Here is a 22,131-nt window from a genome sequence, read left to right on the forward strand (position 1 = left end):
AAAGAGGAAGGGGCGGGGAAAGAGAAGGAACGAGGGCGCGCGCGCGCGCTTGCCTAACGGCTAATAAACGAACGCACGCGCAAGGCTGCCGGAAGCTGAAGCGCGCGCGCCGAAAAAAGAGAGAGGGACACGCCCCCAGCTCGACGGCCGCCCCATTGCCGGCCGGAGAGCTCGGCGAGCGGCGGCTGCTGTGGGACCCTTTTGTACTTCCCTCCCCTCAGAACCGCTCTCCCCCGTCTTCTTCCCGGCGGAGGAAACCCAGGAGGGAAGCCATGGCGTCCTCGCCGGTGGCGGCGAGCCCCGGGACGGCTCTCGACCCGGCTGGCGGCGCGCGGGAGCGGCTGCCGCGGCTCTGGGAAATCCCGTCGGAGCTCTTCCGTTGCTGGGGTTGCTTCAGCTTCTTGGGCGAGCCGGTGACGGCGCCATGCGGGCACACCTACTGCCGCCGCTGCCTCCGGGAGAAACTTCACGCCCGCTGCCGTCACTGCGGGGAACCGCTGGCCGGCACCACGGTCGCCGTGGTCTTGGCTCACTTGGCGGAGAAGTGGTTCCCGGCGGAGTGCGCCAGGGCTCGGACGTGGCGCCGGCTGGCCGAATTGCTCCGGCAGGGGCGGCCCCGCGAGGCTCGGGAAGCCGCCGACCAGGCGCTCCGAAAGGGTAAGGGCACCGGAGGGAGGCCCGCCGTCAACTTCCTTCCCACAACTCCCCCCCCCCCAATTGCGAGTCAGACGATCGTGTGAACGCGAAGGGGTCTCCGGTCCCGGGTTAGTAGGCCGTGAAAAGAGCCCGAGGAGGAGGGTTACGTGGCGTGCCAAAGGATCCGGGATCTGGGGCGGATTAGAGCTTTGCAAAAGCCTCGGATGCTTTGTGCCTGCGGTGACCCCGGGAAGTTGCAGATCCCCGGCTTGTCGGGGCTTCTCGAAGTTCAAAGATGGGTTCAACGGATTATGTTGTGTAATAATGAAATACGCCGCCTTTGCTTCTTTTTTTTGCACTGGAAAGTCCAAGCTAGTTTTCCAGTGAAAGTCACCTACAAGTCAGTCCAATTTCAATCCCTCGCGCAAGTAGTCCTCGACTTACAACAGGTCATTTGAGTGACCGCTCAAAGTTACAACGGCCCTGAAAGAAGTGTCTTATAACCATTTTTCGCACAAGACTGTTAATAGACTCTCCACAGGTGTGTGATTTATATTCAGATATGCCTGAGGACCGCTTCATATTTATGACGGTTGCAGTGTCCCCCCTGGTTGTGTGATCTTGACCTTTTGACAGATTCACTTAACAATTGGGTTACTAATTTAGCAACTGCAGGGATTCACTTTAACAAACGTGGCAAGGGAAGTCGTAAAAAACCAGGCAAAACTCATTCAACAAATTTCTCACTTAGCCACATAAAACCTGGGCCAATTGTGGTCGTAGGTTGAGGACTACCTGTATTTTTGCTGGCTGCTGTAAGAAATAGAGATTTTAGACAGATACACTGGTATTTTTTTCTTAATGTATATGTAAAGATAAAAAGGCTAATCATAAAGAAATTTACGGGGAGATGTGAAAGGGTAGTTATCCTAAAACAGTTTGCAAATATCACACCAAAGTTGTTTTATACTTGGCTGTATACAGTTCTGCAGAAGATACAGAAGTTGGCATGATATTTCCTTAGACAGACAGATGGAAAGTTTACTTAGATACATTCTTCAGGATGTGCATCCTTACCGTAGCAACTGAGAGACAGTTTACTTTGTGCTGTAGTTGTCTAGAGACAGCCATCACATTTCAAAAGACATCTTCAGAATTGTTCCCCTGGTAAAATAAGGAAATCTTTAGATGGACAAGCTAATATGTTTTAGGAAATGCCTTGAAAAATGTTTTCCTATACCTGTTTGGAGGATTATGAATCACTCGTAATGACCTAGTAATTTTAGGGAAAGGAAGATTATAGGCAGCCTCCCTCAAGCGTTTAGATAATTCACCTACTGGTGCTGATTACATAAGGAAATGTGGGTGTGGAAGGGGAAATATTGTATAATATTGCTGGTGATATAATAGATAGGCAGATAGTGCTTTCACAACACAATGCTGGACAAAGATTTGCATATACCAAGGTCAAGAGATTAGTGTAATTCAGTTAGCAACTTAGTGCATTCTTAAATAGTACTTAGAATGTAATGTGAAAAATATTAAGGGTACTTAATTATATTGCTTTCTTTATGTATACAGATTGGTAGCCATCATGACACAAAATTTGATTGTTTTTCTGATAATTTCTCATGACAAAGTGCACACATTTGTGAAACAGACTTATTCTTTAGGAACATTGCTCAGTTTTTATTTTGTACTTCAGATTCTGTGAGCTTCATTTTGCAATTTCATAAAATTAAAACATGCAGGAAAAGAAACAATTTAATCAGGTTAGCATAGCTTCAATTTGAAATTTAAAACCAGATTTCTTCCTGTTGAAGGATCTTTTACACTTGATTGTTTTGTCAAGGAACTCAGTTAATGTATATATTAACAATATATATACTGTATATTGCAAAACATTACAAACACTCAATTCAGTGCTTTTATATATATTATAAAGGATGATTCTGAGTGTCTGAGATATTAGATAATGAGAAAAAGTCTGCAGTCTGACTTAATAGGCATGGAGAGGAGTAGCAGTAAACTAATGCAAAAGCATACTATAAGTTATTTTTGTAAAAGTTTAAAACAAAACAGAACAAAAACAAAAGTTTAAAATGTGCCTTGTTTACATAATCTAGCATCGGACTTTATTAACAGAAGTTGTAAACACCAGGTCTTAAGAAGTCAGTTATAAAGTACTTCAGCTCTACTCTAAATGCTTTTTCTTATTGTGCATTAACACAATAAGGTTCCAACCTTCAAGTGTGAGTAATAAAGCCTTTTGACAGTTTTAAAAATTGCAAGTTATTGACTAAAGTTGTGTCGCCAAGACAGCAATTATATAATTTTGGTTGTGCTGCCTTTGCATTGCTTTCTTGAGTGCAGATTTTGATGTAACCTTATCAGAAAAAAGTTTGAATATGAATATAATTTCATTTCCCCCTCACCATTAGTAACACATTAGAAAAGAAAGACAACAATATTTAATCTATAATGTAATTGATTATTCCTAGGTTCAGTTTGGAGAAATAAACAAAATAAATTTCTTCATAAATTTATTTAAATTGCTAATATTTTTTTTAAAAGAACTCGTGCTTATAATTAGCGCTTGAGGGTTCTTTTAAAATTATGTGCTTTTGTTTTTTTTACAATGTCACAACTTCCCATGACATTGAAGATGCATGGCTCTTTCCTAACATCCCTGCCATAAGCAAATGGCCTTTAAAATGAAGATTAGTAAACTTTTAATCAAAAGTTGCATTGATTTTGGCTGTTCTTTTTTTGTATTTGTAAGTAACTGTTTTATGGAACTATCAGTTACAAAATGTACTACTGAAAAAAAGACAGGAAGCATTGAATTATGCCCTCTTTGCTCGTTAGCACATTAAGAAATATATTTACATATGATCTTATGTAAATTATGATCTACCTTCTTCAATCATAGAGGCATTTTCCTGCATGATTATATTACCATCTGAATATCTGTTCTCTGGGTTTATATTACTTTTTTCTTATTTTTCCTCACAGGTGCAAGGCTGCTTTTCAGATCAATCAAATGTTGATCCAGTGGGTGTGATAGGGATGGTCACGCAAGCCTGACATCATAGGCTGAGAGATTGGCCTAAAGTCACTCAGCCGGCTTTCAAGCCTAAGGCGGGACTAGAATTCACTGTCTGAATCATTACTAGCTTTCATACTAGCTTTCTGTTTATATTACATATGCTGTTTAAATTACAGAGTTTTACAGTTGGATTCAGTAAACTGTGTCCTACATATGTGTACATTTCTTTTAGATCCCGGTGATTTAATGTTAAGAATTTACAGAGCTGAATCTTATGCTAGTCTTCAAGAATTTAAATCTGCACTAGATGAACTGAATGCTGTTACTGCTAAAATGCCAAATTGGCCTGAGGTAAGTATAAACCCAAAATGACGTTACTTAACTTAGCATAGGTTTCTGTATTTTTCCATAATGTATCTATGAGGTCAACATAAGAAATAATAAATTATGCACAAAAGTAGTTCTGGTTTTGTTTTGTTCGGGATTTTTAAAATTATTTTTTTTAAGTAAGTATAATGCATATTTCTTGGAAAATATCTGTATCATTGCTGCCATTCTGTAGGATGCAGAAAACATTTCTCAGTATGGGTTTCAAACTTTTTCAGGCTGCAGGGATTTTCAGATTAAAGGGAAAAAAGAATCCCAGAGCCCCCCTGATCAAAGTTCTAGTGATAAAAATGGCTGAGTCCTACAGAATTGTGGCATTGACACAGGTTTTTTACAAGTTAGATCATCAAATAATATAATCAGATAATCAAATGACCCCAATCAGCTATGGAAAATGACATGGGAGCAGGGCTAAGGCTCCCCTGTAAGAAAAAAGTCTTTGACTATATCCAACCCATAGATTAGAGACTCTTCCTCTTTTCTGAAAGCAATTGTAAGGATATTTGACTCAAACTTGAAGTATCTGAAATAGGGTACAATGGCTATTCATCCTTAATTCTATAAAATAAATGGCCAGTATCTGGACATATTACAGGTAGTCCTTGATTTACCCCAATTGGAACCAAAATTTCGGTTGCTAGGCAAGGTGGTTAAGTGAGTCATACCCAATTTTATGACTTCTTTGCCACAGTTGTTAAGCAAATCACTGCACTTGTGAATCACGTGGTTGGTTGCATTAGACTTTGCTTGTCATAAGCCAGATGGCAATCACCATGACCCTGGGATTCTGCAACCACAGTAAATACATGCCAGTTGCCAACCATTCAAATTTTGATCATGTGGACTTAGGAATTCTTTGGTAGTCATTAAGTGTGAGGAGTGGTCTTAAGTCATTTTTTTCAAAACCATTGTAACTTTGAACAGTTGCTAGAACAATGGTTATAAAGTCGAGAACTATCTACATATAATATCAAGTCAATGGGCAAGAGAAAATTCTGGAAGATTCCGAAGTAAAGGCTGTTTGAATGTGTAAACTACAAGTACTATATTTGGTAGTGTAATTTGTATTATTAAGAATATAAAGATTTGCAAGGTGTGTAATTTGTGGGTGACATCTCCTTATCCTCCCTGATAATTACCAAAGCAATAAGAAGCATTATGACTTGCATATTATATAGGAAGATTCAAAAGCTCATGCTTTGACAGGAAACTTGCAAACATTCTGTTCCTTTCTTTGTTTTATAGACTATATATTCTCAATTCATGGCAGAAATGTCATACTAGGGGCAGTTACATGTGGTCCTGAACTGTTGAATCTAATGTGAATGTACTTTTAAATTATGTATCCCAAATTTATACATATCACTATATGATTAACTAGAGCAGGGGGTATCAACCTTTTTATACCTACCACCCACTTTTGTATCTCTGTTAGTAGTAAAAAATTTCTAACCGCCCACCGGTTCCACAGTAATGGTGATTTATAAAGTAGGGAAGTAACTTAACTTTATAAAATTTATAAAGCAGAGTTGCAGCAAACCCATACCGCCCACCATGAAAGCTGGAACGCCCACTAGTGGGCGGTAGGGACCAGGTTGACTACCACTGAATTAGAGTTTTATCTATCACAGAGTAAACTTGTTTTACTATTCTGTACTGAAAAGAGAATATATACAGTCCAAATATACAACCTTAGACCTACAGTATATGTTCAGTTCCTGTTTCTGAAATGGTTCTCAGTTGATGTACTGAAAAGATTCATTAGTATTATTCCATGTGACCAGCATTTAATGATGAGTTTCATAAGACAAAATTCAGATCATTTGCTGAGTTTTCTTTATAAATTGTGGATGAAACCAACGGCAGAGACAAAAGATGTTAAAGACTACATGATTAAATGGATGCAGAAGTTCAATATAGTAATTAATATACAGCAATGGAAATTTCATTGGAAGAAAAAAAATTAAATTTATACTGAAAGTTATACTTAGACAGCACTTAAGATGTTTTATCACTGATATATTTCTCTGGTACTAAAATGGAGAGCTCATTTTCTAAAATTTTTGGAAAATAATGGCTATGTTGAATTGTTTTGTTGTTGCTGCTGGCAATGAAGTAAAGCTCAACAATTTTGGGAAATATTTCTAATAGAATGAAACAAATTTAAGAAGCTCAATTTCCCAACCTAATATTTTTAAAAATAAATACCACTAAACCTGATATTGAAACAAAATATACCAAATTAGCTTTATATATAGTAAATATTGTAAGGATACTGTAAGTTTCTTATTAGAACCCATTTATTTCTGCAGAAAAATGGTTAATTAAGCCCTGGCAGTATACACTATAATATCCAGAATAACTTTGTATTTCAAATGTAAATATGATAACACAATTTAATTCAAGTTGGAAACTATTTTGCTATTATAACTTTATATATAGCTTGTATCACATCTCAAACTTTGGTTTCTCTTAATATAAAGTGTTCAATTACTGTAATACTTAATGCTGTAATACTTAATATCATTTTAAAATTTATCTGCATTAATTATTGCTGTTGATATTTCTGTTACTTGGATTCTTACACTGATTTGTAAATTTTAAAACAACATAGTGTAATCTGTTATTAAAGACTAATCAATGAAATATTTAAAATACTATTCTTGTATATTGACTCTTTATCCACTTTATGCTTTATTTTCCTTACATTTTCTTAAATGCCTAATAAAATAAAGCAGATGTAATTATATATTTTAAAATTGGACCAAAATATTTCCTCTATAAGTAATGTAGTATATTATTGTTTTCCATTAGCTTCATGTCTTTATGATTTATTTTAGTTCTAGTTTTAGCATCAGCAAATCTAGCAACATTTTTAAAAACAAACTTAAACCTAGTAACAAGAAGTATTAGTAGCGTCAGAAAAAAACATGCTTAGGATTAGGTTTGTACAGCAAAGTCAATCACAATAAACGTGTCTTATATTAATACATAATATCATCTTACAGGTATATTTCAGAAGAGCAACAATACTTAATAATGCCGGTTCTGTAGAAGATGCCTTAAAGGTCTTTCTTCATTGCCTATCCCTTGATGAAGGATTTGTTTTAGCAAAAGTAGAAGCAAAAAAGGTATTTACACATTTTTATAAATAGCTTTTCTGGTCAGACTTATTTTTGTTTAATAAATTAAGTTGGAACGGAGGCAAATCCTGATTGAAAATAATAATAAAATAAAGATTTTCATGCTGTTGAGATGGGGAGTGGTTTTAGGGGGAAATTTTTGTAAGAGTCCAAGAAATGTATTTAGGCTACTGAAAACCAGTATTTATGTCATCAAAACCCTCTGACAAAATCTAGGAATTATATTCTCTGTATCACACAATAGACTCTAGGAAGTACATGAGGACCATACAATACTGTTATGAAACTACTGCTTTCATTTTAATTAATGTTATAGATAACTAATATTCAAACAAAATGTCATCAGAAAATTGTAACTATAAAAGTACGTGTGGAGTAAGATTACACAATGGAGTAACATTAGGTTTTGTGGTTATTCTCAGACATCTTTCAGATTGTGGAGAATTATGAGTTGTTTAATGTCTAAATATTGGTACAATATTGAAGAAATCTATTTGTGTTACTTATGAAATGCAATAATTGTTATATTTTATTCCTTAATGTCAATGTTATAGATTCTGCGTAATTTGCTGTCACCAGAAAACATTAGTGAGACATTGAAAGAATCTGCTTTAAATACTTCATATGTTCGAAGTAAACAACTTAAACAAAGCTCTGCCTTTGAAATGGAAGAGTCTTATGATTGCTTACAGCTCACCCCAGTGTCAGTAAGTAAATATTCTCCAGCAAAATAATTATGAAGATCACTGGAACCGGTTTTAGATTTGTGTTCCATTTATGTGTTTCTTGAAAACGTTTTAATGCTGATTAACGAAAGTTCAGTGTCAGTTAATTGAAATGGTCAGTACATATATTCAAGAAATAAAGATAGAATACTGAAAACTGAATCTGCTAATGGAATATTAGTTATCATTTCATTATCAAAAATGTAAAGAAGAGGTTGATTTTTGTTTCTTCATCTTTTCTTATAGGTCTTAGAAGAGCCGCAAGTTACACTAGACACTGTTGGAGGAAGTTTGCAACGTGCCCAGTCTGCAAATTCTCTTGATTCAGTAGAAAAAGATGCCAAAGACAATGTATTAAAAAGAGTATCTTCTGAACCATTGCTTTCTGGCCCAGAGAAAGGTACTTATTCTGAAAGGAAGTTGCCTTTTTTTCTGAACAAAATGCTACTATTTGTGAAGATGGAAACAAGAAAACAAATATTTAGTCACACGTATTACTTTATGAGTTATGCACATTATTTCATGTTTTAATTTGTTTAGAAACTCCAAAAGGGAATGCTACCTTTTCAACCACTTGTGGAATAGTTCCAGAAAATTTGGTTGATGTAACAGACTTTGAATGCTCATTGTGTTTGAGGTAATACAGTCTGATTTCAACATTTATGGTCTTTTTATGATAGTATATAGTAGGAAGCTTTAAGATTAAACTCAGTGCACAGAAGCTACTAAAATCATTTCTTTATGAAAACATTCTCATGATTTGTTCAAAATCCCTTAATAAGATAAGGTGAGGTTTCAGAAATAAGTTCTAACCATATTTGGTTGATTTCTTTAAAATGTATGCTTAACAACTAGCTTATTGTAGGACTGGGTGGCTTCAGAGATATTTTTTTAGTAGTATTAGGAGTCCTCAGAATGACACTCATAAATAATATTAGCATACTATCCACCTATTTTCATCTTGAAATGAAAAAAAAAATGGCTTAATCCATCTATAAAAGTTTCCGGTTTCTGGCTTTCTTTGCTGGAGAGCCAGTTTGGGATAGCAATTAAGGCATCAGGCTAGAAATCGGGCAATGCAAATCATTTCTGAATTCTTAACAAGAAAACTGGAGGGACTTGTACTGGCAGTCTCCAGGAATCAGCACTGATTCAAAGACACAAAGTAAAATAAAATAAAATTGCTAGTTGAAATGTTCCAGTTCTCTAACTTACTAATAAATACAGGTAGTCCTTGACTTACAATAGTTCGCTTAGTGACACTTCAAAGTTACGACGACACTGAAAAAAGTGTCTTATGACTACTTTTCGCACTTATGACTGTTGCAGCATCTCCATGGTCACCTGATCAAAATTCAGATGCTTGACCACTGACTCATACTTACACTGGTTGCAACGTCCCTGATTAATGTGATCACCTTTTGTGATATTCTGACAAAGTCAATGAGGAATCCAGATTCACTTAACACCATGTGACTAACTTAACAAGTGCAATGATTGACTTAACTGTGGCAATTAAGGTCGTAAAACAGTGTGAAATTCACTTAACAAATGTCTTACTTAACAGCAGGAGTTTTGAGCTCAATTGTGGTCATAAGTCGAGAATTATATTTAGTAACAGTTTTTGTCTGCAATCCTTCAAGTTACTTTTTTCTGATTCATTTGTATTTGCATCTTTATGATAATTCACTAAAATTTGCAACCTTTTTTTAGGCTTTTCCTTCATCCTGTGACAACACCCTGTGGCCATACATTCTGCAAGAACTGTTTACAACGCTGTTTGGACCATGCTCCAGAATGTCCCCTCTGTAAAGAAAACTTAAAAGAGGTAATGCTTTTTATGAACATTTATAAGACACATATATCATGAAGCAAGTTTGAATCAAAAGCTGAAAAACACTGGTGGAATTGTAATAATCCATAATCAATGGATTATTACAATCATAATAATAATCAATTATAATAATAATCAATAATAATAGTCAGCGGTTCAAATCTCACCGGCTCAGGGTTGACTCAGCCTTCCATCCTTCCGAGGTGGGTAAAATGAGGACCCAGATTGTTGGGGGCAATATGCTGACTCTCTGTAAACCGCTTAGAGAGGCCTGAAAGGCCTATGAAGCGGTATATAAGTCTACTGCTATTGCTATAATCATTTATTCTGTCAATGGAAATGGCTTCCATTTGCAACATCTTCCTCTTAAAAATGTAAGGAAAAAAATGTAGGTTAATATAAAATGGGTCTTTTTCCTGACAAGTTTAATCAAGATCTCCTACTATTTTAAGAATCTCCAAAATCAGTTTTAACATGTAAGAATTTTATCACATTTACTATTTTAAATGTATAAAAATGGGTAACTGCATACTAAAATATCATTGATTTTTAGTTATGAACTGCCTTACATCTTTTTTTTTTCATAAAATTGGGGAATTAATAGCAAGAGTGAACAGAGTTTCTCAATAGGGGACATTTCATTAAAAAAGATTATATTCTATTTCCAGCTAATGCCTGTGTTGTTGCTTAATACAGGCCTTGCTTAAGCAGTATGTACCCTGTTTCCCTAAAAATAAGATCTCCCCAGATAATAAGCCCAATTGGGCTTTTGAATGCATGTGCTAAAATAAGCCTTCCCCCAAAAATAAGCCCTCCCTGAAAATATTGCAACATAATAGCAGCCATGACGTGACCAAGTTCGCCGCTTCCTGCACCTCGAAAATAATAAGACCTCCCTGAAGATAAGGCCAAGCGCTTATTGGGGGGGGGGTCAAAAGGGGGAAACATGGTATTACTATGCAGTCAGATACGTATAGTGGAAGCAAGTGCTTTGGAACATACAAGTGCAAGGTGCCCAACCAGAGGTCCAAGCATTAGTGGTCAGCTGCAGGACTTGGATGCATATCCATAAAGGAATCTAATTTGTGTCAGAAGGGGTGATAGACGGAGATGATATGGCAGAATGCAGACTGCCAGTGCCATTCTATTTCTGACACAGCATTTCACATTTGTTATGGACCATCACTGCTCTATTCTTCCCTTACATCCAAGAGCTGCCTATATACGCAAGCATTGGGCATCAGAATTTGGGCAAATGAAAGAGCAGACACTATGATTGTTACTTTTGTGGATTTCTAAAAACACCCATACTGAAAAATTCATTCACTTTCTCATTTAGCATGATATATTTCTCTGAATGTATAAAAGGGAAAGAGATGAAGTTCAGTACGGTCAGCTGTTTTCTGCTTAATTCTTTAAAACTGAATTAGAATTCTTTATTGGCCAAGTGTGATTGGACACAAGGAATACTCATAGAATACTAAATAAAAGCAATCCTCAAATCATAAGATACAACAACAAAGTTGTTAGTCATAAGATGCTAAAAGGAATAGGTAATAGGAAAGATAGGAAAAATATGAAATGATATGAAAAAACCTGCAGTTTTTATTTAAGAAATTATAATGGCTTAACAATTCATCTTTCATTTAGTTTTTGGCACGTAGGGAATACAGCACCACACAGTTGCTTGAAGAACTAATATTGAAGTATTTGCCTACTGAATTATCTGAGAGAAAAAGAATTAATGATGAAGAAATAGCTGAACTCTCAAGGTATGTGTATGTGTATGTATATATATATATGTGTATGTGTATATGTATATATATGTATATATTTAAAGTCACAACCCCTGGTATGCCCAAATATGGGAGGAAGGTCACACTTCCACTCTCTGTCTTCGGCTCGTCACAAGAGACCATCCAGACAGAAACCCAATATTTTTTACTGTTGCCTTTTTGTTACATTTGTTATATTTATGCTGATAAATAAATAAAGGGAGACTAGTATAGATCTATTTCAAGCTATTTAGCTCTCATCAGCTAGCCACACCCTTGTGGGTTCGATTCCCAACAAGGGTGTGGCTAGCTGATGAGAGCTAAATAGCTTGAAATAGATCTATACTAGTCTCCCTTTATTTATTTATCAGCATAAATATAACATATATATGTATATGTATATATATATATGTATGTTTTTGTGTGCAATGAAGCTTGTTAACAGTCATTTAAAACAAAGAATAAGTTGTTTTGGTCAGTAATCATACAGAATAACATGTAGTAAATTTTTACTACAAACCAAACTGAAAAATTTTACTAATGAAAACATCCATTTATGCAGTTAAGTGGAAAAAGATTTTTAACATTCTTTGTTAATAGTATTATGTTAACTTTAAGGGTTTGGTTAAGTTACTGAAAGGGTTTGTGATTATATAAGAATTAATATGCAGCAGACTATGGAGAAAATAATCACTTCTTGTAAATAATCAACTTGTAAAATTATAGATAGCACTATTTTTCCTTATATTAAAAGAAAAATAGTGCTATCTATAATTTTACAAGTTGAATGAAAATCCATTCAAAGCCACAATTTGGCAGTGTGCTTTGGACTAGTGGTCCATTCACTTTGAAGAAAATGCACAAGGATATAAGATAATGTTTGGGGGGGTGGGGTTATTGGCAAGGAATGAAATATCTTGAGTTAAATCTTCCTGCATGGTAGAATTCTAATTTTAACATTTTATTTTCTGCATTCTGTTTTAAGTTTGACCAGGAATGTCCCTATCTTCGTTTGCACTTTGGCCTACCCAACTGTGCCTTGCCCCCTCCATGTGTTTGAACCAAGATATAGATTGATGATTCGAAGAAGTATAGAAACTGGAACAAAACAATTTGGGATGTGTGTACAAGACCCCCAAAATGGGTAGGTTTATAATCACAATCACAAAACCAAAATGTATAAAATAATTTTTTTAAGATGGCCATTGACAACAGTATCCCTTTCTTGTAGATTTGCAGATTATGGCTGCATGCTGTTCATTAGAAATCTTGACTATCTGCCAGATGGGCGATCGGTTGTCGACACAATTGGATTAAAGAGATTCCGAGTTATTCGAAGAGGAATGAAGGATGGTTATTGCACTGCAGACATTGAGGATTTAGAAGACATAAAGGTACATAAAACATCTATTTTTGCCTCTACAAGAAGACACCTTGACTATTGTAGCCCTACTCCAATGTGCAGCGTTCCCTTAATTTGATAGGAGGAAGGGAGGGATTCTTTCAGTAATTCTGTACAGTGCATAGAATTACATTTAGATCCCACGTTAGCAAATTATTAATTTAATTGTTTTGTTTATAGAAGCCAGAGGTTCTTAAATATTTTGGGCCATGGATCCCTTTGAAGATTTGTGAAAGACACAGACATCTCAGAAACATGTATTTAAATAAATATAAAATGCATAAATATAGAACATATTGCAAAGGAAACTAATTATGCTCAAATACAGTTATCAAAATAGTAACAAATATGTAATATAGTAATTATGTGCTGCTTGATCAAGTAACCTTTTTTTAGGATAAAATAATTTTTGATGGTGAGATTTATTGAACGCTTTTGGAGTCTAAAAGCCATACGTTATTTTGTTGCCTACATATATTTTTGGATGAAAAGCTACATTTCAGTTAAAGAAAATGGAGGAAAAAATAAACCTGCTTAGTCAAAATCACGAAAGTGAACAGCATTGTCCCAGAGCAGATCTTTAATCGGCCTGCTAAAAGAGCCATATTTTTAAGCAGAGTTGGAGCCATATGGAGACCAGGGAGAACATAGGTACAGTTGCAGAGAAAACATATCTCCTAGATGTCACTGGATGACAATGCTGTTACACCTGGTATCAATGTTTTGGTTTTTATGCTTTAGGACAGTGTTGGCGAACCTTTTTGGCACCCAGTGCCGAAACGGGAGCGCGCGTGCAGGGGAGCGCCAGAAACCCAAAGAGCAGCTTCCCGGCATGCATATGTGTGCCAGGAAGCTGAGCTTTAGGTTTCCAGCATGCATGTGCGTGCCGGTCACCTGGTCTTCTAGTTTCTGGCATGCATGCGCATGTGAAGACCAGCTGGCTGACATGTGCGTGCCTGAATCTGGAAGAGCAACAGCCAACGGCTGGATGGAGAGATGGCTCTGCGTGCCAGTTCCGGCACATGTGCCATAGGTTCGCTATCACTGTTTTAAGTGTACACTGCCCAGAGTCACTCATTGACATTGGTGGCTATGGAGATCAAATAAAGGTGAAGTATGCCAACCTCTACTTAGTCTGATAGTAGGCAATGAGAGCAGAAAGGTAGACATGTAGGTAAACAGGCAAAAGGGACCAATGACACCAGAGAACCTACCACTAGCCAGACAGTTCACAAAGCTGAGATGTGACATGGACAATCATGGAAACTTCCCAACTAACTCATTAGCTACATTTTGGCCAAGTAGCTTATGAGTGATCTTTAAGAGTAGTCTAGTGCAACAGTCCCCACACTTTTTGGCACGGGGAGGGGAAGGTTTCAGTTTCACTTGCTCGCTCACCCGCCGCTCACCTCCAGCTGTGCGGCCCAGTTCCTAACGGTACTGGTTTGTGTCCCGGGGATTGGGAACCTCTGATCTAGTGCACATTGCAATAGTCCAAGCAGGAGGTGATTCAGCCATGAATAACTTGTGTGAAAGGCCTTACCTTACAATCCAGGGTTCTTTTTCATTTAAAAATAATAATAAAGAGAATTAGCATGCTGCAAACTAAAGCAGCAGCCTGAGATGCTCTTATTTCTCATAATGCTACTTCATTTGTGTTGGGACCAAGTAGATTATTTTGATGTAGATTCTATAGGGAATTGTAAGATCTTTTTTGGCTACAACAACCAGATCTTTTCCCAATTTGAAATTATACAGATAGTCCTCAACTCATGACTACAGTTGAGGCCAATATTTCTGTTGCTAAGATAAGTGTGTTGTTAAGTGAGTTTTGCCACATTTTATGACCTATATTGCAACAGTTGTTAAGAAAATCACAGTAGTTGTTAAGTTAGTAATGGTTGTTAAGAGAATCTGACTACCCATTGACTTTGCTTGTCAGGTCACAAAAGGTGATCATATGACTCTGGGACCTTGCAACTGTCATAAATATTTGCCAGTTGCCAAATTTGAGGACAAATCAAAAGGATCATTTGTTCAGTACCATCATAGCTAAATGAGTGGTTAGGACGTAACCTTTTCCAGTGACATAGTGTTTTGAAATTCAATAACTATTTAACTTGAAAAAAAGTTAGCATTTCTCTGTGTTAAATAAAGGATAAAGCTTTATGTTGATGAGACAAAGTTTCAACTTGAATACCACTTTTTTCAGTTTAGAAATCTCTTTACCGGATTATTGTATAGGGGATACTAAAGCTTTGTTTTTTTTTAATATTCTTCAAAAACAAATTTGTTTAAGATTCAACTTAATTTTAGACACTATTCCTCATTTGTTACTAGGGAGTCAAGTAACTAGTTCAATTTGAAGAACAATCTTCTAGCTGAACTAGCTCTTTGTAGTAATAATAATTGGTAACTGCTCCAGGTTGGTCTTATATTATTAGCTGTCATTATTACTGTTATATAAAATGCACATTCCAACATATGTACAACTTATCTCAGGAATCCAACTGAGTGAGGTATTTTGATAGTTCTTTTTTTCCAGTCATCACAGACCCATCGCTACTCTTAGAAAATAAAAAATAATGGTCAGTTGTACTGGTTGGTGCTTTGCCATGAAATTTATTCACCTACCTTTAAAAATGTCAGATTTATGCAGAAATGGTAGATGGTGCTTTAAGAATTATATGGAGATGTTGGCAAACAATTTGGGATTTTTTTCTGGTAAAATACATTTTATCATAGGCTATATCCTCATGAATCAATCTATATCCTCATGAAGCTGCCATACTTTCAAAATTTCTAAAGTATATTTACCCTAAAAATGTTTGGAAATCCTGTTGTACATATTATTCACTGTAGGGCTCCTTTGTTGATGAGACATCCTTTTTATGGCATTGTTATGCCTTCCCATTTATTTCATTGTACATTGCAAGCTTTCACATGTTTTCCTAATATAATCCTAGTGCAGAAGAAACACTGAATCTCAACTGCTCCACTGAATTTAAAGTCTTATCAAACTGACACCTGGATAAGGAGTTAGCCATGGCCCAGTAATAGCTAACTATTGCTAAGTGAATTCAGGAAATGCTTTGGGAAATCAGTTGAGATAGGGATAGCTGGAAAACACTGCTTAAGCCAGTAGCTCATTCTCAGTTCTCAAAGCTTTGAATGATTGACCACACCAACTTGCTTTGTGATCCTACTTGCTGGTATTTTGAAGCGAGCTGCCTTGTAATTCACCCCCCCCCCCTTTTCCATTTGTAAAGATTGAACTCTATTTTTATATACCATGTTAGCTGTGTAATTTGTATACAGTTTCATGGCTAACTTTTAATGTAGTGATTACACTATACTTTCTTGATGTGCAGGTTAAAGATGAAGGTGAGATGAGAAAACTCCAAGAGCTCCATAATATTGTTTACAACCAGGCTTGTAGCTGGTTTCAAAGCTTAAGAAATAAATTTCATAGCCAAATACTTCAGTACTTTGGTCCAATGCCAGAGAAGGAAGAAAACTTGCAGGTACTTAGCGACTATAGTATCAGACAATTGCCAGTGTGACCTTCACTTGTTTTTCTAGTAGAGTTATACAGTAACTAAATTAACAGATTTAAGGAAGGTGAGACAAAAAAAGGAAGTGCCAAAACCAGAGAGGCTGCATAACTGAAAAAGCAGGGGGGGAATCCAGTTCGGATTAATTCTGACTTTTTAAAAAGTTAGATCTGGAATTTTGCTGACTACATTTAGCCTAGCATTTTAAACACCCTTGTTTTTTTAAGTGTGCTAAGTAGTTTACTTCTGCATTTTATGAAAAATTATAGTCAAGAGAACTGTTATTTTTTATGTTTAGGAAATATTTTCATTTTAAACTCAATTACATAACCACACCATTATATTATTTTTGTCCTAAATTTTAATCTTGTTTTATTTCCTTTTAATTTGGTTTGTTTTAGGAAACCGCTGATGGACCTGCATGGTGTTGGTGGCTTCTAGCTGTTCTTCCTGTGGATCCTAAATATCAGCTTTCAGTGCTTTCTATGAAGTCTTTGAGAGAACGCTTGATAAAAATTCAAGCTATATTAACCTATTTTTCCAGAGACCAGTCCAAATAATTAATTGCCAGGACCTTAATATAACAGTATGGCTGTAACTTCAGCTGATATTTTTTCTTGCAAAATTTGCACTTTTAGTCCTGATTTGAGAACTATTAGGAATTTTTTTTCCTATATCAAGTTGTTCAATTAGAAGGATGCCATTAATATTGCACGTACGCAATCTAGCAGCAAAATATTTATTTGCACTATATACAAATGGAATGTATCATATTGTCAAAATTTTCCACTGACTACTATGGTGGAAAGTGCAAGATTTAAAATTTGTCAGTTCAGGTTTACAGTATTAAAGATGAATTCAAAATCTTGCAAATCAGAAGTTGCCTCAGCTACAGCAGCACCTTGTTGCTATTTGCACAATTATTTAAATGTATTGTCAATTTGTAGAGCAAAGTTCTGCTTTAAGTATTTAATTGTAAATTTGGCACAATTTTCTTGTGAAATTATTACATGAATTTGGAGCCATATTAAAGAACAGTTGAAAAATACTTCCAAGAAGCTGTTGCCACCGTGACTGTGTTACATATATTGTGTGACTAAAATTAGACATAGATGACTACTAGTATATGTTATTTGGAATCAATTAAAAGGTTAAATGATCTATTCAGTATATAACAAAATTAAGCAGACATAGCAACACTGTTGGGCCCTGATGATGAAACTTTTAACAGGCTTCATGGATTCCCATTAATTGAGAGGAAAAGCGTCTCAGGAAAAGGTCTCCTTGACCTCGCTTCTCTAAGAATTAATTTATCTACATCTATTTCATGTCTGATGAAGCCTTCATAGTTGAAGCATATGAGAGACAGTCAAGTGAGCTGTATAATTTTGAAGTAACAACCTCCTTTTTAATATTTTCTAAATGCTAGAAAGTACTAAGGTTGATGGTACTAGGACATTTTCAGAGTCACATTTCTTCCTCCATTTGGATCTTTTTCTCCCAACTTTGGATAGAAAAATCTATAGTATCCAATACTTTCTGGAATATGTCTTCTCTTAAAACCCTAGGTTCACAGTAATAAAAACCATTTTTAAATTTACACATCAAATCTATGTACAAAGTCTGCATTTGGAAAAATAATCAGTAATATTTTTGAATTGTTGCTGTGTCACTGTACTTTTAAATATAAGATGTTCATATTTGGGAACTACTGAAGTGGGATTCTTAAAAATTAATTTCTGGAACCCAGAAGTTTGAAAATGCAGATTTCCATGCCTTATTCATATCAAACTGTACTGCCACACAGAAGATGGCAGTCTGCTTGCCAATAGGTTCATTTTGTAGTTTCTCAAATGTCTGTCTTGATTGTGATTCATTTTACAAAGTTATTTGTTAAAAATCTTGCTTTTGCAAATATTTAATTTTCAATAAACTTAAAATTTATATTTTTAATTGTGATCAGAATTCTTAATATTTTGGGAGATTTTAAGCATTTACAATGCCTTCTAGAACTTGGGTAAAAGTAGTTTCCATTACATCATCATGGCATTGAATTATTTTGATGTCCGGGACAAAACAATTGTTTCGCTCTGTTCAAATAAGTTTTTCTGACTAACACTAATTAATGTATTTTGGAAACTTTCAAATTAGGGATTATTAAAACTGAACATTAAATGCACCAATAGTTCATGCCATCAAAACGAATGGTTTTTGGAATAAATTATTAGATGAAATCTAATGTAAAGAAGGCAAGTTAGATACATACATCTATATATCTACGTCTCCCATTTTTTGACCTGGAGTTTCATTTTTACACATGTAGCAGCAGCATTGAAAGGTTGCTTGGCTGGCTCAACATCGCTGTATATCCCCTGTCTTAGCCCAGCAGCTCAACTGCTGTATAGAAACTTTGCAAGGAATGCTTTTGTATGAATAATTGACAGATTGTTTTTAATTTGTAGTTGATGGGTGGAACCGCATATAATTCTATTAATAAGTAGAATATGTAATTATAAAATGTCTAATATTGCATTAAGTTTTGTATTCCCTTGAAGATGCATCTTCCCATTATAAGGTAAAGGTTAATTGAATTTAAAAGTCATGTGGCCAAATGATAGATCTGCATATAACCACTTAAAAATGATTAGTGCCATACGCCAAGCATTTAGTTTTTCTGTGTGCTATTAAGCAAAATGAAGTCATGCCTCCTGGAGTGTCATGGGTGCTTCACTAGATATTTTCAAGCAAGTCAGCCATTTGCCTGAAATAGTAGAATACCTGCACCACCCAGACAGCTAGACTGGAAGACCTTCCATGTTCATTTCAACTCTCCAATCTTACATAGTGATACAAGTGAATCTTAGAAAAGCTAAAGTAAAATAACAAGGATGACAGAAGCCCTATATGGGCATATTGTCTCTGCATGAAGATAGGTGGCCGAGTTAGAAACCAAATAGGTACATGTGTCAGTATATTGGCCTTGAAATTAACCTTGAAATTCAATGCTGCCTTTAGTGTGACTTAGTTTCAACTCAATTGGTTTAAGCAATAATATGGTAGTCAGTTTGTAATTGATAAAACACATTGTCAACATGCTGGCCGTGATATAAAAAAAAAAATCAGTTCTGCCCAAGATATTGATCCCAGGCTGCATACAGTTCATCAAGCAGCCTTATGTGGCATCCTGGCATTTTTCAAAGCCGAATCTTCATAGTTGCCAAGTTCATTGCCATCACCATTGGCCATCAAACAACTGGTGCGTCAGGTATTTCTGTAAGGTCTACCATGGTAAATTGCCTGTGGCCTTTATAACTTAAAAGTTACAAAGGCTTGCTCAAAGCTATTTGAAGGTCAACGGTTAATTAGCTTTATATATTATCAGCTTTGTATTTAAAGCCAATTATAGAAAAAGCTTTGGTAAGAACGTTCCCTACAAAAAATACTTTTAACATCTTGAATAACTTGTCATATATTTGATTTCATAGTGGGCCACATTCTAGAACAAAAGCAAATTGGTCCATTTACTAATGGCATTGCTATCTTTAATATAAATTTTAGGAGAATCACCATATGGCATATTCTGTACAGGGTTACAAGTCGACACAGGTAATATTTCTCTTTTAATAACCAGTCATGATGGGTCAGTTAAGATCTATTCTACCTCAATGCACATAACTCTGCTTTCAAGTTACATTGGGCTAGAAAATACAAGATTAGTTGTTTACAATAAGCTTAGAACACAAAAGGGCACCTGTCCACTCTTTATCATAAAATAGATTAGGAACAGTTCCCCATTAGTACTTATACTTGGAATGATATGCCATCCAATTCTGGAAATTGAAATGAAACCGTGGCTTTAGAATTCATCTATAAAGTATATTCTCTCATCTTTTTGTCAGCCTGTTTTAGGGAGATCCATGTATTCAGAATGTTGGATCGCAGTTTGGCCCATACACAGTGGTCATTCAAACCAAAAATCTGAGCAGCAAATTGGGCAGCAGCTTCAGGTGAAAGAATTGTGGAACAGCCAAGACCTATTAAAAAACAAGAAAATTTTTAATTTTTGAAATGTGTGATTGTAATAGCATTGCCATTAGATAATCTTTAGTGTGTCAAGAAAAACTGATATGTAATATAGAATGTTTAACAATTCATACAGAACATTTCAGATGAATGTGGAAGACAAGATACCAAAATTTCTCTTCAGAACTGAAACTTGTTCAAGTTAGAGAAGGAGCATAACTTTTTAGAAAGTTAATGTTTACAGAGTTTAACAGAGCATGTTCCTTTGGCCAAGTCTGCACCAGGGTTGTGCAAGCTAAGCATGAACAAACCTAAAGTTTGGAAGCAACACCCCCCCCCTCATACTGCATGAAATTTGTACAAGCGAAGCCTCAAGTGTGTTCAAGATACTTCTTTATCTGTGCATCTGCCTCAGTGGACCAATTGCTGAGAAATAACTAAGCCCATGGAATCCCCTGATTGCTATCGTGTGGTAACTGGGAGAGTCAATGTATCCAACAGTCTCTGAGAGTACACAGGTAGTCCCCAACTTACAACCATCATTTAAAGACCATTCAAAATGACAAAAACTGAACTTACGACTGGTCCTCACAATCACAACCCATTGCAGCATGCCTGCAGTCGTATGATCAAAATTCAGGACTTGCCAAGCGGCATGAATTTATGTTTGCAGCATCCCAGGGTCATGTGATCACCATTTACAACCTTTCCAGGAGTCTCCCAGCAAACCCAGGTGTAATGGGGGAAGCTGTAATTGCTTACTGATTTGCTTAACGACCAGGGCAGGGCACAGAAAGGTAATATCAGGCATGATTCTACCCACTGAATGACCACATCACTCAGCAATGGAAGTTCTGGTTCCACCCATAGTTGTACGTTGAATCCTACTTGTAGGCGTTGGTGAGTTATCACAGTTTCTACCTTTTATCTTTAATGCATCTTTCTATCTATTATCTTTGTTGGGCGGTAAGAGAAAAGCTAAAAAATAACCAGTCTAAGCATAATGCTGACAAACGTTAAGCACTGCCCAGGAAAGTATGAAGGAGGTTAAATTTATAGAATAAATGATATATTCATGTCTTTCAGAATCTTAACTACAATGAAACTCATCATTTTATTCATTGGGGGGGGGGAGTCCAACTACTGCAATTTTTATTAAATACTGCTTTTGACCATAATCTTCTGTTATGTATACACACACATACACACACAGTAGAAACAGTACATTTAGAATCAAGGCATTCATTCATTCTAACTTTATCATTATTTTGAACAGAACTACAGCTGAAAGTAATATTATGACTTTACTTTCAAGTATTTACTATCTCCCAAAAAATAATTTGTTCAGTGTTAAAATGATAAAACTTTTACCAGTAGGCATTCTCAGGGATGACCATATATCCTGGGCACCCCAATCAGCTGAGAGGGGAGGACAATTTACAACTGGATAAGCTGTGTTTCCAGACAAGACGGGTCCCAAGCCATTGCTTCTCCCAGCCACTGCAACAAACACTGTGGGAATCCCATCCCCTGAAAACACAAACAAAAACACATCAATGTGATACAGACACGCTCACCCAAACAGATTATCTATTAATTTTCA

General features: G+C 36.0%; 2 protein-coding genes across 4 annotated transcripts in view; one reads left to right on the top strand and one right to left on the bottom strand.

The window, feature by feature from the left end:
* LONRF1 (LON peptidase N-terminal domain and ring finger 1) lies at positions 1-20,238 on the top strand. Of its 3 annotated transcripts, XM_032224597.1 has the most exons (12): positions 6-657; positions 3,918-4,036; positions 7,081-7,203; positions 7,770-7,922; positions 8,187-8,340; positions 8,481-8,577; positions 9,654-9,768; positions 11,425-11,546; positions 12,535-12,693; positions 12,781-12,943; positions 16,323-16,475; positions 16,907-20,238. In XM_032224597.1, exons 1-12 carry the CDS (start codon positions 273-275, stop codon positions 17,063-17,065), a joined length of 1,902 nt encoding a protein of 633 aa, XP_032080488.1. In that variant the 5' UTR covers positions 6-272; the 3' UTR covers positions 17,066-20,238. The 3 variants fall into 3 exon arrangements, with proteins under 3 accessions (XP_032080490.1, XP_032080489.1, XP_032080488.1); XM_032224599.1 differs by lacking the exons at positions 16,323-16,475; positions 16,907-20,238 and adding an exon at positions 13,132-14,515 and having other exon boundaries at positions 1-657; XM_032224598.1 differs by lacking the exon at positions 16,323-16,475 and having other exon boundaries at positions 5-657.
* PAICS (phosphoribosylaminoimidazole carboxylase and phosphoribosylaminoimidazolesuccinocarboxamide synthase) overlaps positions 20,031-22,131 on the bottom strand; it is a 16,828-nt gene continuing 14,727 nt past the window's right edge. Inside the window, exons 9-10 of the mRNA XM_032224602.1 lie at positions 21,900-22,058; positions 20,031-20,539 (exon numbers count right to left, since the gene is read on the bottom strand). Of these exons, the coding sequence (XP_032080493.1) occupies positions 20,373-20,539; positions 21,900-22,058 (326 nt within the window). The 3' untranslated portion in view covers positions 20,031-20,372. The remainder of the gene's footprint in view (positions 20,540-21,899; positions 22,059-22,131) is intronic.

Source organism: Thamnophis elegans, chromosome 9, assembly GCF_009769535.1.
Source record: "Thamnophis elegans isolate rThaEle1 chromosome 9, rThaEle1.pri, whole genome shotgun sequence".
NCBI classification, from domain to species: domain Eukaryota; kingdom Metazoa; phylum Chordata; class Lepidosauria; order Squamata; family Colubridae; genus Thamnophis; species Thamnophis elegans.